The 12,866-nt window shown below is 49.3% G+C and overlaps 1 protein-coding gene across 8 annotated transcripts in view; it reads left to right on the forward strand.

Annotated features, from left to right (window-relative positions):
* NRP2 (neuropilin 2) overlaps positions 1–12,866 on the forward strand; it is a 117,073-nt gene that overhangs the window by 70,024 nt on the left and 34,183 nt on the right. For all 8 annotated transcript variants that reach the window (XM_045480910.1, XM_045480907.1, XM_045480906.1 and 5 more), the window contains exons 12-13: positions 1,086–1,226; positions 12,528–12,790. In XM_045480910.1, the coding sequence (XP_045336866.1) occupies positions 1,086–1,226; positions 12,528–12,790 (404 nt within the window). The remainder of the gene's footprint in view (positions 1–1,085; positions 1,227–12,527; positions 12,791–12,866) is intronic.

The following is a 12,866-nucleotide window of genomic DNA, read 5'->3' on the forward strand; positions in this document are numbered from 1 at the left end:
TCCTCGCCCCCATGGTGTGAGCAATTTGTTCCCACCCATCTGTTGTTCCCTTTAGACTTCCTAACCTGCATTCGAGGCCTTCCCCGCGGAAATTCCTCTCTGGGAACCCTGAGAAGGGAAGTGAGAAGGCCAAAGACCCTGCTTCCTCCCCGCTGCTAGCATCAGCCAGCACTTTTCCACTGTCTCTACGGCCACGGCCGGCAAGCCTCCACATTTGGATTCCCATTTCCTCTTTCCCCCACCTCCACACCCGCCCCCCCTCAATCACGCATCTGGCACCGGCTTACACTGGGTTTTTAGAGCTGAGTGGGAGCTTAGACAGGTGAACAACGAAGCAGACGGGACAGGCCACGGCGCGGCCACTTTGGACATGTCCACGAGGAAAGCATTCCCTAGTGCCCTGGGATCTTGGCCTGCAGGCTCTCAGTGCCGTGCGGAATTATGTTTTCTGCCGGTCAGTGCTCAGCTAGGCAGCCGGCTGGTCTGGCCCCCTCGTTCTGCCCTAACACGCCAAATCACCTACCTGGCCTTGGCACCCCACGGGGATGCCGGGCTGACCCTGTGTTCTGGAACAAAAGACCTATCACAGGAGGTGAAAGACTTCCTTGTTTCTGAGCCCACTTTCTCCGCCCTGGCCAGCACCTCCCCGGCATTTCAGCCTCTCTGGATGTTAATGGGCTGCCCCGTCACTTCTGAGAGCCAGGTTGGCAGGAACCAGCCTTCCACTGAGGCACCGGGGAGACATTCTTCATTGGCACTTAGGGAACAGCAATTTTCACATTTGTCTGCTCTCTGAGGTGGACAGAAGAGCCTGATTAGAGCCCGAAGCCATTTGGTGGCCTCATTTATAATTGCTTACTCTGGGAACCACTGGCAGACTTGGCTTTCATGCCTGGGAAGGATGAGACCAAAGGCTGACCCGAAAGCCAACGATCGCCAAGATGAGTTAAATGAATAAGCAAAGGGAGCCGCTTCTTTCTCTGCCCTCCACTTAGGCCTTGCCAGCCCTTTCAATGGCACCACTGTGGCTGTTGTCCGAACCCATTTCATTTGCCTCCTTTGGGTTATTTTCCCCCCACTTTCAGACAAAGATCTGCAGCTCCCTTCAGGATTCAATTGCAACTTTGATTTCCCCGAGGAGCCCTGCGGTTGGATGTACGACCATGCCAAGTGGCTCAGGAGTACCTGGGCCAGCAGCTCCAGCCCACACGACCGGACGTTTCCAGGTAAGCCGGCTAGAGACTCAGCGGTGAAGGAGGTAAGGGGAGCCTGCTCCACGTCTCCCAGCCCCAGGTTCCCCGGCAATCTTCGTAACTCCCCACCACAGAGCAATCCTCTGCTCTGCGCCCACAAACCACCACAGTCCTTGCTCACAACGTCACCCTACACCATAGCTGGCTGGCGGTTTCTAGCCCCGTCTTGTGATTACAGTGCAGCCTGGAAGCTGAGAGGGAGCAAGAGAGGCCAAGAGAAAAGAAAGGAAAGGAAGAAAGAAAGAGCAGTTGGGAGGTTTTAGGAGACGGGATGAGTCAGTGCCTCCCTGTCTCCATAGCCAGCGCTCACGGCCGACACGGCAGAGCCTCTTGTCCACACCAAGCCGCCTGTTGTTCCTAAAATGCCTCCTTAGGAAACCCTGGCCTCAAGCCTGGCTGATACTTCTCCGAGGGTATCATCGCTTCGGCAGCAAACCAAGCTGAGGGTCCGAAATGCTACCACACCCAGGGGGTCTAGTAGAGCGGCCTGGCGCTCAGCCTCCAGGAGCGTGTTGACGCCTGTCCTTGAACTATCGTCCAGCCGCTCTTTCAGAGCCAGGTTTTGGCAGCCCCTCTTGGCACGGTGGCCAGAGAGGGCTTGCCTGTAGCCCTCCTAGAAGCCCATAGAATCAAGGGTCGTCTACCCTCTGCACCGCAGCGTGCTTTTACAGTGGCGTTCGGGGCAGGGTTTCACCACCAACTCTGAGGAAAAAGAAAAACCCTGCTTTGTAATGTGTGCAGCTTTTGGGGACGTAAAGACGCCTCCTGTGGCTGAGCTGCCAACAGGACATGATCAGGGGCGGGGCTGGGAAGCACAGTAACTACGCGACATCATTTTTCGCCATCAGACGGCTAGAATAGATATGAGTGACGTCAGGAGCATTGATACTGATGAAAGGTATTAAAATCATTAGGAAGCATGGAGTCTGGAGAATGTATGGCCTTTCATTTTCAATATAATGTATTTAATGGTAACTTTATGTAATTTAATTTTTAATAATGACCACGTTTACCACCTGCCTTGCAAAATTCTGGAAATTTTAACCGTCTGCTCTTGCAAGCCAGCATACGTTGGCTCCCGCACACCGCTTGTTCAGTTTCCATTTTTTCTGCACCCCTGGCCTGGACCTCGGGGCCCCATAAGCTTTTGAGAGGAAAGGGGTCAATTCTGGAAATTAGTACATCAAATGTTGCCTGACTAGAGAATAAAGGGAGGAAGGGGCCTCGCCTTCTACAGGGTTCCCCAGAGCTGCTCTGCAGCCCCTCAACCCCAAGGACTGGTCGCGTCCCCTGTCCCCCAGGGGACAGCAGTGGGACAGACGCCAGGAGAGCTCTGCGGGCCGGCCTCCCAACACAGCCTGCACTTGCTTTCCTGGAGGGTCACAGTGTCTGCTCTGGAGAAAAACATTTTCATATTTCAAGTGTTTGTCTCTTCAGCATGTGAGTGCTTGGAGAGATTAATACCTGAAGATCACCACGGCCTCGGGCAACGGGAGAGAGTACTCACCCTCATCCCAGCCTTAATCACCCCCCCCTCTCGTTCACTGCAATAATGTTTAATTAGTATAATGAGCCTCCTGCACGCTGGAAAAAAAAAATACTTATTTTTATAACCCAGCCTGGATTTTTCATTTCATTTCCTCTCCTTTGAGACTTGGCCCAATTAATTGGTTGTTTTTCCCAACCTCCACTTTTCATCCCAACATAAGGAAGGTTTGTGGGGGATGCATGAGTGTATGCACGCATAGTGTGTACTTGTGGGTGATGTGGGTATGTATGTGTTTGCATATGTGTTTCTCTCTCAGGGTGTTTGTGGGTTTTGTGTGTGTGTGCAAATGTCATGTGATTTATGCGTAGGTGTTTGTGACTACGTATACACGTGTGTTTGCATGCAAATGTGTGTGTGTTTGCATTTGAGTGTGTTTGTGGTTCGTGTACATGAGTGCCGTGCGTGTGCACGCACATCGTGTGGGGTGTGTACAAGGGGGCAGCTGGGCAGAGGCGCTCTGAAAGAACGGATGTAGATGGCACAGCATGGGGAGATTTACTGGCTCTTACTCAACATCCCTCTTCAGATTCTCCCTAGAAATTTGGCCTCCTCCCTTGCCGTGCTCTGAGCAGACTTTCTCTAAGAATGTCTGAGGCCAGCCCTGTCCAGGCCACAAGGCTGCCAATTAGCAAGTGCCACTTCTGGGAGAGCTTCAGTTACTCTCCATTTGAGCCTGGCCTTGACCTCTGTCCTTCTGTCTCTCTGCCCGTTCACCTTGGCCTCCCCCTGCTGCGGGTCTCACCCTCACCTGAGTGCCCCCTCCACTGCCCTGGCTACTGGTTGGAAATTCTAGTTCTTGTCCTCATTCCAGTTGATTCATTCCACCCTGCAGTTTGGGAGGGCTTTTCAGAGCAAGCTCGCAAAGCACGGGCAGAATTCCAACCGTTGGCTGGATGGATGGGGACAGAAAGAAAATTAGGGCCATAAGGAACTGCTAGATCTAATGTTGTTTTTCCCTTAAGATATTGAGAAGGAAAATAATTATTTCCCTCTTCCAGAGGAACCCCTGAAGTTTGAAAAAGTGGCACTCGTAACCTGTCTCCAGAAAACCAAACCTTGACATTCTTTTCAGAACCCTTCTTTCTATCCTCTGATGATTTTAAAAGTCGTCTGCTGTGTTTCCCATTTTCCTTCTCCTTACAAAACTCGATATGGGGCTTTAAGCAGGGAAGGATAGAAAGCCCTTTCTGTTCAGGGTGGTCCTTTCTTCAAAAAAAGAAAAAAATGGGGCCCCGAGGGGAGCAGTTGGGAGAGAGGAAACAGCTGTGCTGACCAGGGACAGGGCAAATGCTGGACCTTCCCAGTCAAACCCAAAAGCCCTGTGTCCCCCACACTTTGCCACTCCACAAAGAGGAGATGCTCTTTAGGAGAAGTGTGCCATATGTTTTACCCGCTTATTGGGTAGATAAACAAAAGTAATTGCATGTAAGAAAGGAGGCGTCTCCATCAAGTATAGAGGGGGCATTAGGATAGACAAGGAGAGAGAAAAGGAAGAAGAAATAGCCATGTTGAAATATCATATGCAGCCTGTTTGATTAGAAGTGTCTGTGGAAACTATTTACATTCCTTAGATATTTTCTGAATTAGTTCTTTTCTCAAGTTTTGTTTTGCCTTTTTTTTTTTCTTTTCCTTTTAAGTCAGCAATTAGTTCTGTTCTTTTGGCCAGTGGTAATAGTTGCTTAAGGCTGACGAGACACCCACTGGTTTCATGCCACTGTTTTTGTTTTTCAAGATGATCTTTCAAGCCACTCAGAATTCCTTCTTTGAGATCTTTGCTTGTGGCTTGGAAGCCTGGGCTGTGCTCACACCAGCCCCTGGGGAACCCTGTCCCGAATCCAGTGACCCCTGGTGGTTGAAGAGGAACCGGTCCGATGTCCTCTGAGAAGCCACTTTGTCTTTTCTGCGTAGCTACGACACAGAAAATGTCTTCCCTGGTGGGAGCTGTAGTATTTTCTACAGACATTCTCAAGTGCAATGATCATCAACCCAGTGTCGAGAATGATCAGGTCTTTAAGGAACAAGGTAAAAACTCTGAGACGATATGGTGAGCTCACGTGTCTAGAGCTGCAAGTAGCTATTTCCACTTTAGTTAATTACAGTTATATACAGCTGAAATTTCAGTTCCTCATTTCAGGGCCCTGGTGGCCATGATATACTGAACAGCACAGATGTAAAACGTGGCCATCATCGCAGAACTGTCTTGGTTAGACAGCTCAGGCATCTTTTGGCATCGACGTATGTGTAACCTCTGGGGTCCTTGCTGACCCTGCTTCCCCATGAGGGGAACCGATCACATTCTAAACCAAGAAGCAAGTAATTAGGTGGATGTGGCTTCTCTACGGTCCCTTAGTGAGAGTGTCCAGTGGCAGCAATTTTTGTCACTGAGCCATTCGACCTCAGTGAACAACCATAGTAGAGAAAGCAAGCAGATAGCATAGCATTAGATAGTGTGGGAACTATTTCATTGGACCAAAAAAAGTAAATACTAAGGAATGCCGATAATAGTAATAATAGTTGTTATTATTACTATTATCACCATTATTGTCAGGAATGGGACAAGAAGACTAGAGAAAGAGGGTACCATGTTAGCTTCAGAATCCTTAAGTATTAAGTGTCTGGTCTCCCTAAATGTGTTTTCTTCTATGCATTTGTTGACCTCATCAAGTATGGTTACAGTATTTCTTTATTTCAATAGCTTCAAATCATGGAAGTGATATAATGAAAATATGTAGGAGAGCCTGGCTGGCTCAGTTGGTGGAGCATGAGACTCTTGGTCTCAGGGTGGTGGGTTCAGGTGCTGCGTTGGGTGTGGAGCTTATGCAAAATCAAGGAAAGGGAAGGGAAAGGAAGGAAGGAAAGGGAAGGAGGGAGGGAAGGAAGGAAAGGGAAGGAAGGAAGGAAGGGAAGGAAGAAGGGAGGGAGGGAGGGAGGGAGGGAGGGAGGGAGGGAGGGAGGAAGGAAGGAAAGAAGGAAGGAAGGGAGGGAGGGAGAGAGGGAGGAAGGAAGGAAGAGAAGGAGGGAGGAAGAAAACAGGCCATGCCTATTTGTACCAGTACACCATTATGGTAAGACAGAGCTTTGGCTGCCTCGCATTTATATGTTTATTGGATTGAGAAAACAGAACCTTTACTCTGGATTCAAAAATAAGCTCAAGACAGAATAAGGAATACAGTGTTCTGAAATATTCAAATTTTATTAATGGTAGCTATTCCATCAAATGTCAGGGGTAAAGTTGTTAACGTATCATGGGGCTGTGTTGATGCAGATTGGGCCATTTATAAACTCCATGAGAGCAGAGGACCAGAACTATGGTTCCCTGGGGAACATGTACACGAGAAGATTAAGTGTGGGGGAGTAGATGGTTGCAGAGAAATTATGGGAAAGAATTGATGAGTGAACTTGCCCATGATGGGCTTGATATTTGACAGGGAACTAATAGTGACTCTGAATTAAAAAGCAACTCTCCCTGAACTCAAAAGACCTCCCTGGTAGGTGGGACCGATGGTAGCTAGGAATCCAGCAGCTGCATTGGCATTACCTTGAGTTGCCTTCAAAAAAAGGTCGATGGGGCTCGGCTGGGGCACAGCCACTCCAAATACAGACACAGGACCTTCTCAGGCTTAGACTGCAATGGATAATTAAAGACCAGGAAGAACTTGGCTGAAAGAAAGCCAATATTCAAGGAATAACTTCAACTGGAAAAGGAAAGCATAGCGGTGCTTCTTTAAGAAAAACAGGAAGGAAAGTATCTCTGACTTTATAGAACAGACAGCAGTAAAGAGAAGCTGTTATTCCTTTTTTTCTGGAAGTCCTGATTGGTTGAGTTCCGCAGCAGTGTGCAGATTGATAATGAAGGGCAGAATGATAACAAGACTGCCTCAATTGAAAAGCCTTCATGAAAGCTGACACACTAAAAAACACACAAACAAAAACCCAGCTCTAAGAAGACTCCTGCAAAGACCAGACCTAAAACCCCAAGTGTCCACAAAATGGTCAATTGGAAACCTTGAAGATACCCTGCTGAGTTCATGCAAAGTCAATGTTTCCCTTAACTGGCTGTTAATTTGAGGACCTTAGCAGAGATAGACGGACCTTGGGAGGCCAGCTGAGGGGCTGACTCATGTTTTAAGCATGACCTATACAGAGAGATTACATCTCCTGCAGCACTAAATATTCTTTCAGATGGTTGTTCTGGTAGGAGGGCAAGATGCTAGCCAGGAGATGTGTGTGTTGGACAGATGGTGTGTTTGGCTTTGCCATAGCCAGGAGGATCAGACTGGCGACTTACTTCAGGGTTTGGTAAGGTGTGGACACAACCGATCCCATTGCTGTCGGGCCAAACACAGTCAGTCACATGTTCACCCAGCACTTATGCAGCTGAAGCCAGATGCGGCCATAAATCGCCAGGTGAAACGTCAGGAGACCCTTTCGAGAGACAGCAGCAGGTTAAAATGCCTGAATGGCCCTGTCCTCTGCACTTCCTCTCTGCCCTTTTGAACTCCTGTTGTTCATTCCCGTGTGATTATTTTCCCCTGTATCACGGACAACAACAGATGTTTTGAGTCAAGAACCTAGCAAAATGCCTCCCAAATATGTCAGGTCCAGGAGGAGAGGGATTGGGTCTCTGGGACATTATTTCTTCACTCTCTTTCGGCGAGTGAACATATTTCCTTTCCATTGTCTTTTTGTTGGAAGCTATCCATTGCCGACAGCACTGCCATCAGCTACAAGAACAAGAAGACGGCCTCCAGGAGGCAGAGCTGGTCCTTAGCTGGTCAGTTGTCATGTTTGGGGACCTCTTTACAATCCACAGGGCTCTTCCTTGAAGTCCAAGTAAATCGCTAAAGTGGCCCACCCGTACTGTGCCAAGCCCTTGCTCTATCCAGTCATCAACGGCCACTGTGCGCTTACAACTTCCTCCGTGTTTGTCAGTGGCAGGCCATAAATTAGAATGTTCTAGAAGAACATATATACATGGGTCCTGTGGCTTAAAAGCGCTGAAGCACTTAGCTTAGAGGAGGGTTGGTATAGACCTACCACCATAAGTAAAGGCTTGGAAAGTGGACATGTAAAGGGGCAAGGATTGAGTTTCCCGAGAAAGCGAACACTAGGGGTCTGAATTCTTCACGGGTGAAAATGTTTCCAAGTTAGAGGACAGAAATTGGCTGTACTCCATCAGGGATCGAAGGGGGACATGTGTCTCAATGACAGCAGGAAAACCTAAAACTGAATTTAAGAAGTCCCTGACAGTTAGGGTTGTGACCCAGAAAACACATTGCCGATGTGGCCTCTGGAATCTCCTTCTCTGGAGAATTTCAAGCAGAGGGTGGACAGCTGTTCTAGGGATGTTTACAGCATGGTTCCTCTGGGCAGCCAGGTTGACCCGATCTAAACCGTCTCTTGAGGTCCCACTCTCATTCCAGAATCATGTAGTACTTTATTTCATCTACTATATCTTGACAGGAAAGACATCGGTAAACAGCACATGATGCACAAGTAGGAGCTGGCTGGTCGCCGGGGTTGGATGGATCAGCCAATCCAGAGAGCATCTTCACTGCCCTCGGGCCAAACCATACGTCCTTGTGAGTCTGGGAGTAGTCTTTCCAGGTTATTGGTGCTCTTGTGACCCTTTTTCTTTCTTAAGAAAAAAAAATGGGGGGCAAGTATAGCAGGCAGTATGTGTCGTGAGACAAAGATCCTAACATTTATTGAGCACTTACTATACCCCTGTTGCTGTGCAAGGCATTTGCATGGCTTGTTCCATTTCCTCGTCCTCACACCCCTATCCAGTAATGCCGTGATTATATCCATTTTACAGATGGGGAGACTGAGGCTTTAAAAGACTAGTGAGCATTAGACCAGGATTCCAAGCCAGATGAGAGGCCATGCCCTGGCAATTCTACTCACTTCAGTCGGGGCTCATGTAGTCCTTCACTCTCCAGCAGTGGTCTCGGACACATCGCTTCAGTTCTCTGAGCTTCCGTTTCCTTTCTGGTGAAAATGGAGGCAACGATACTTTTTCACAGACCTAGACCGCACAGGGAAGACCACATAAGAAAAGGCAGACAAGGCTTCCGCTGCACCATCTGGCACACAGTAGGTGCCCAGAGAACGTCAGTTCTCTTGCCCCTGCATTTCCTATCCCCTCCCTGGGCTCTTCCTGGTCTGAGCTATTCCTCCGTGATGTCCTGCTTCTAATCAGCCCTCTCTCAGTGACAGGCAGGGACGTTTCGCAGCTCCGCGTCCCTCTGACTGATGTCTACTGCTAATTCCTTAAATTTACATATCATCTTTCTTCCCTCAAGCTCACAGCACTTAACAGACAAGTGGGGCACAAATGATTTAACTAAGTGAAATTCAGAGGCCTGCTTGTCTTGAGATTCTGCAAACTAGTGGATTAGCTTAGATGTCAGCGCTGAATTATGATCCTTCAGCTGCTCGTGCTTAGCACGCCACCAGCATTAACTCCCTGGTCTTCCAATGGTCCTTTAAATCATGCGAAGCGATTATCGTCTTATTGTGGAGGGAGAGGGGGTGGGGGGGGGGGGAGGAGGGGAGGAGGGGGCTAGCTCCGGTCCCGGGTGCGGCAGTCTGTGAGACCTTTGGCCTGATTGTGCCTGAAGTTTTAGCAACAGGATGGGTAAATAGAACAGACCCAGATAGAATCCAGCCAGCACGGCTCTTTCCACCTCCACACACATTTTACTTACTAAATTCTAACCATTATGCTATGAATCCCCTGCCGCTTAAGAATGTAAATTCACACAAGTGACAGTATTTCTGCCAAGCAATTTTCAAGCAGCAAGTGGGTCTTATTTGTGAAACTGTGAAGGAAGAAGGCTGAATAATAAGTCTCTGAAATCTGGTTTTCTTTATATATGAGGTAGAAACAGTCAGGGCGTGGAAATTACTGGAGCATGGCGGCGTTTGAGGGCTTCTCACAGGTGGCTCCAGGGTGTGTCCACAGGTCACCCCATTATTGTCAGCGCACCTCACCTTTGAAAGGGGCTGTTGGCTCGGGAGAGTGGGAGGGAATTGTGAAGACGTTGTCTGGGTCTGTGGGATTTTCTTGTTTTTCTCGTGAGAATATAGAGACTCGTATCATTCTTTATCTGTGCTTGTCATTCATCCATGGGAGCAAACTTTTCTTGAGTAGTGGCATATGTATGTCAGGGAGAAGGAGCAGTATTAACCCTCATATGCGTAAGACCGGGACTTAATCATCTCACCGGAGCGATGAGAAAGACACACATGAATCAGTTAAATTACAGCACAAGGTAGTGGGCGGTTCCCTGCTGAAACGCATGACTAATGGCCTCAAGTCTTTTTAAAAACAAGGTAACGGGGCACTTGGGGGGAGCTTCCGACTTCAGTTCAAGTCATGATCTCGAGGTTTGTGGGTTCGAGCCCCATGTCGGGCTCTGTGCTGACAGCTCAGAGCCTGGAGCCTGCTTCCAATTCTGTGTCTCCCTCTTTATGCCCTTCCCCCCCCCAAGACAAACATTAAAAAAAAAATTTAATAAGTAAATAATAAAAAAATAAAAACAAGATAAGATTAGTGGTACAGTCAGCAAACGTTCAAGTTGTGGAGAGAAAAGCAGCATTCATTGAAATGTGCCAGAAGAGTTAGGAGAAGAACTAGCAAAAGTGGGGTGTTAGGGGAGTGAGGGGGGACACTAAGGAGGTCCAGGAGCAGGGTGCAGGGTGGGGAAGCCAGTCCACCTTGAATAGAGCATGCCTGTTTGCCAGCCTCGGGGCAGGTACCTGGGGCGCAGCTGAAGGGAAGAACCTGCCACAAGCAGGTGGAAAACCTAACGTCAGGTCCAGCTCTGCTACCCCCTACCCTCTCTACTTTGGACACGTCACTTGAACCTTCCTGAGCCTCATTTGCATCATCCTGCCCGAAGCGAGATTAAGAAGATCTGGCTCACAAGTATCTAGCATGGGGTTAGATGAAATAATGCATGTGACGTGCTTTGGAATCCACAGAGCATTCTGCAGGTATGACTTGTAATTATTACCATTAATAGCGGTCGTAATGAGATCCGATAGGAGAAGCTTAGGTTTGGAAGGTCTTTGAGTGTCTGCTTGCAGTGCCCATGTCTCCTCCCTTGGCAGATCACCAGCTTTAAAATTCTCTGGTGTAGGCAGCTGCCTAGCCATCTGCGCTGGCTTTGACCTTGCAGAAGTCTCATGTTGTGAGGGTATTAGACAGACATGGTTCTGGATGGTTAAGGAGACAAACTGGAATCCCAACCAGGCATCCTAAACTGGTCTGATCTGACTTCCCCGGGGAGGGTAGCTTCTGGAGCAATAATCCCAGAGAATCTAACTGGAGGGGACTTAGGGGAGCCAGGAAGGAGGAAGGGAGATGGCTAGGGGGGCAAATGAAGGAGCTGGTTTGGGGCCATGGATAAGAAGACTGTCACAGGCTCATTCTTGCTAGAGTCGCGATGTCAGCAGGAGTAGTAACAGCAAACCAGCGGTCCAGAGACTAACCTGTTGATACAAAGCTCTGGAGTCCTCTCCTGTCCCCTGCTGACAAGCCTGGGATATTCACAGTCTCTGGTGAATAGGAAAGCTGGGTTCACATGTCTCAGATTAACATGATCCTGAAGTGTCTGGTGTGCTGGCTGTGTGGTGTGAAAGTGCCCTTGCCATCTTGCAGAAGTGTTCGGCGTAAGATGTTTCAGGGCCAAAAGGAGGCAGTGAGCCTGTCTCCTCAAATCGCAGCCTGTTTTCTGTGCAAGTGGCCAGAATGCTTCTGTGCCAGGTGGGTTTGCAGATACAGGCCCCCACACCTGTATCTGCAGGGCGTGAGGTCTGCAAATGGCAACAAGAACTTAGTCTTCTGCACAGTGTCTGATGTAGTTGAAAACTAATCCGCCGAAAGGCCCTTTCCCCAAACATTGGCGCGGGCGAAACCTTAATTTCCCATCATGCGTATCTTCTCTATTAAACACATAGCCTTTATCAGTGATAATGACAGTGCCTGTTCTCGCTGGAGCTCTGTTTGCCAGGCTCTCTGAAAAAGGCCACCTCTGGCCTCCCCAAGCCGAACAGGGAAGGGAGTAGGGGGTCGAGTCCCTGACTCATCCCTGCGCAGCCGCCATCCAGCCCTTCTTGTGCTTGAAGTTGACACCGGGCTTCCAAATACTCCCTAGAGTCCGGGCACCGTCTAGTAGCCCTGGTGGAGACAGACGGTTTTCAATGTCTTCCATTTGGACAGTGCCCAGCCAAGATGACAAAGGCTTCAAGCATAAACCACCTGCAAGAATCATCTTCCAGCCTAGCAGCCACCTCAGCCCCTTATAATGTAGTTCATTGGGCTGCACTGGCCCTTTGGGTAAGCCACTGGTGAATCAGACATGGGCCTGGCATCTTAGAATTCAGGAAGACGAGACTTAGAGCAGATGCCACCAGCCAAGACACGAGGCCAACCGCCCCGCGTGCTGTATGTAAAAGAGGCGCAAAGAAGGTGACGCAGAGAAATAGGCAGGAAGGACCAACCTGACATAGAGCCTCCAGAAGGGGCTTCAAAAGGAAGCGGCGTCTCAGCCAAGCCCCGAAAGCACCTTGAGAAAGAAACACGGGGCCTGGAGGACAAAGGCATGAATCGACAAGACACCTAAACTCTGGTCCCAGCTTCCCCAGGAGGGGCCACAGCCGCAAACTGGTCTCTTTCCCAAGCGTTTACCAAGAACCTCTGGGTTTGTTTCCCCCAGATGACAGGAATTTCTTGCGGCTGCAGAGCGATGGCCGGAGAGAGGGCCAGTATGCGCGGCTCATCAGCCCTCCGGTGCACCTGCCCCGGAGCCCCGTGTGCATGGAGTTCCAGTACCAAGCCACGGGCGGCCGCGGGGTGGCGCTGCAGGTGGTGCGCGAAGCCAGCCAGGAGAGCAAGCTCCTCTGGGTTATCCGCGAGGACCAGGGCAACGAGTGGAAACACGGGCGCATCATCTTGCCCAGCTACGACATGGAGTATCAGGTAGGGTGGTGACAGGAGGTGGGTGCAGAGATCCAAGGGAATCTTTGTGATGTGTATTTCAGGATTTCAAAGGGCC

Source organism: Leopardus geoffroyi, chromosome C1 (genome assembly GCF_018350155.1).
Source record: "Leopardus geoffroyi isolate Oge1 chromosome C1, O.geoffroyi_Oge1_pat1.0, whole genome shotgun sequence".
NCBI classification, from domain to species: Eukaryota; Metazoa; Chordata; class Mammalia; order Carnivora; family Felidae; genus Leopardus; species Leopardus geoffroyi.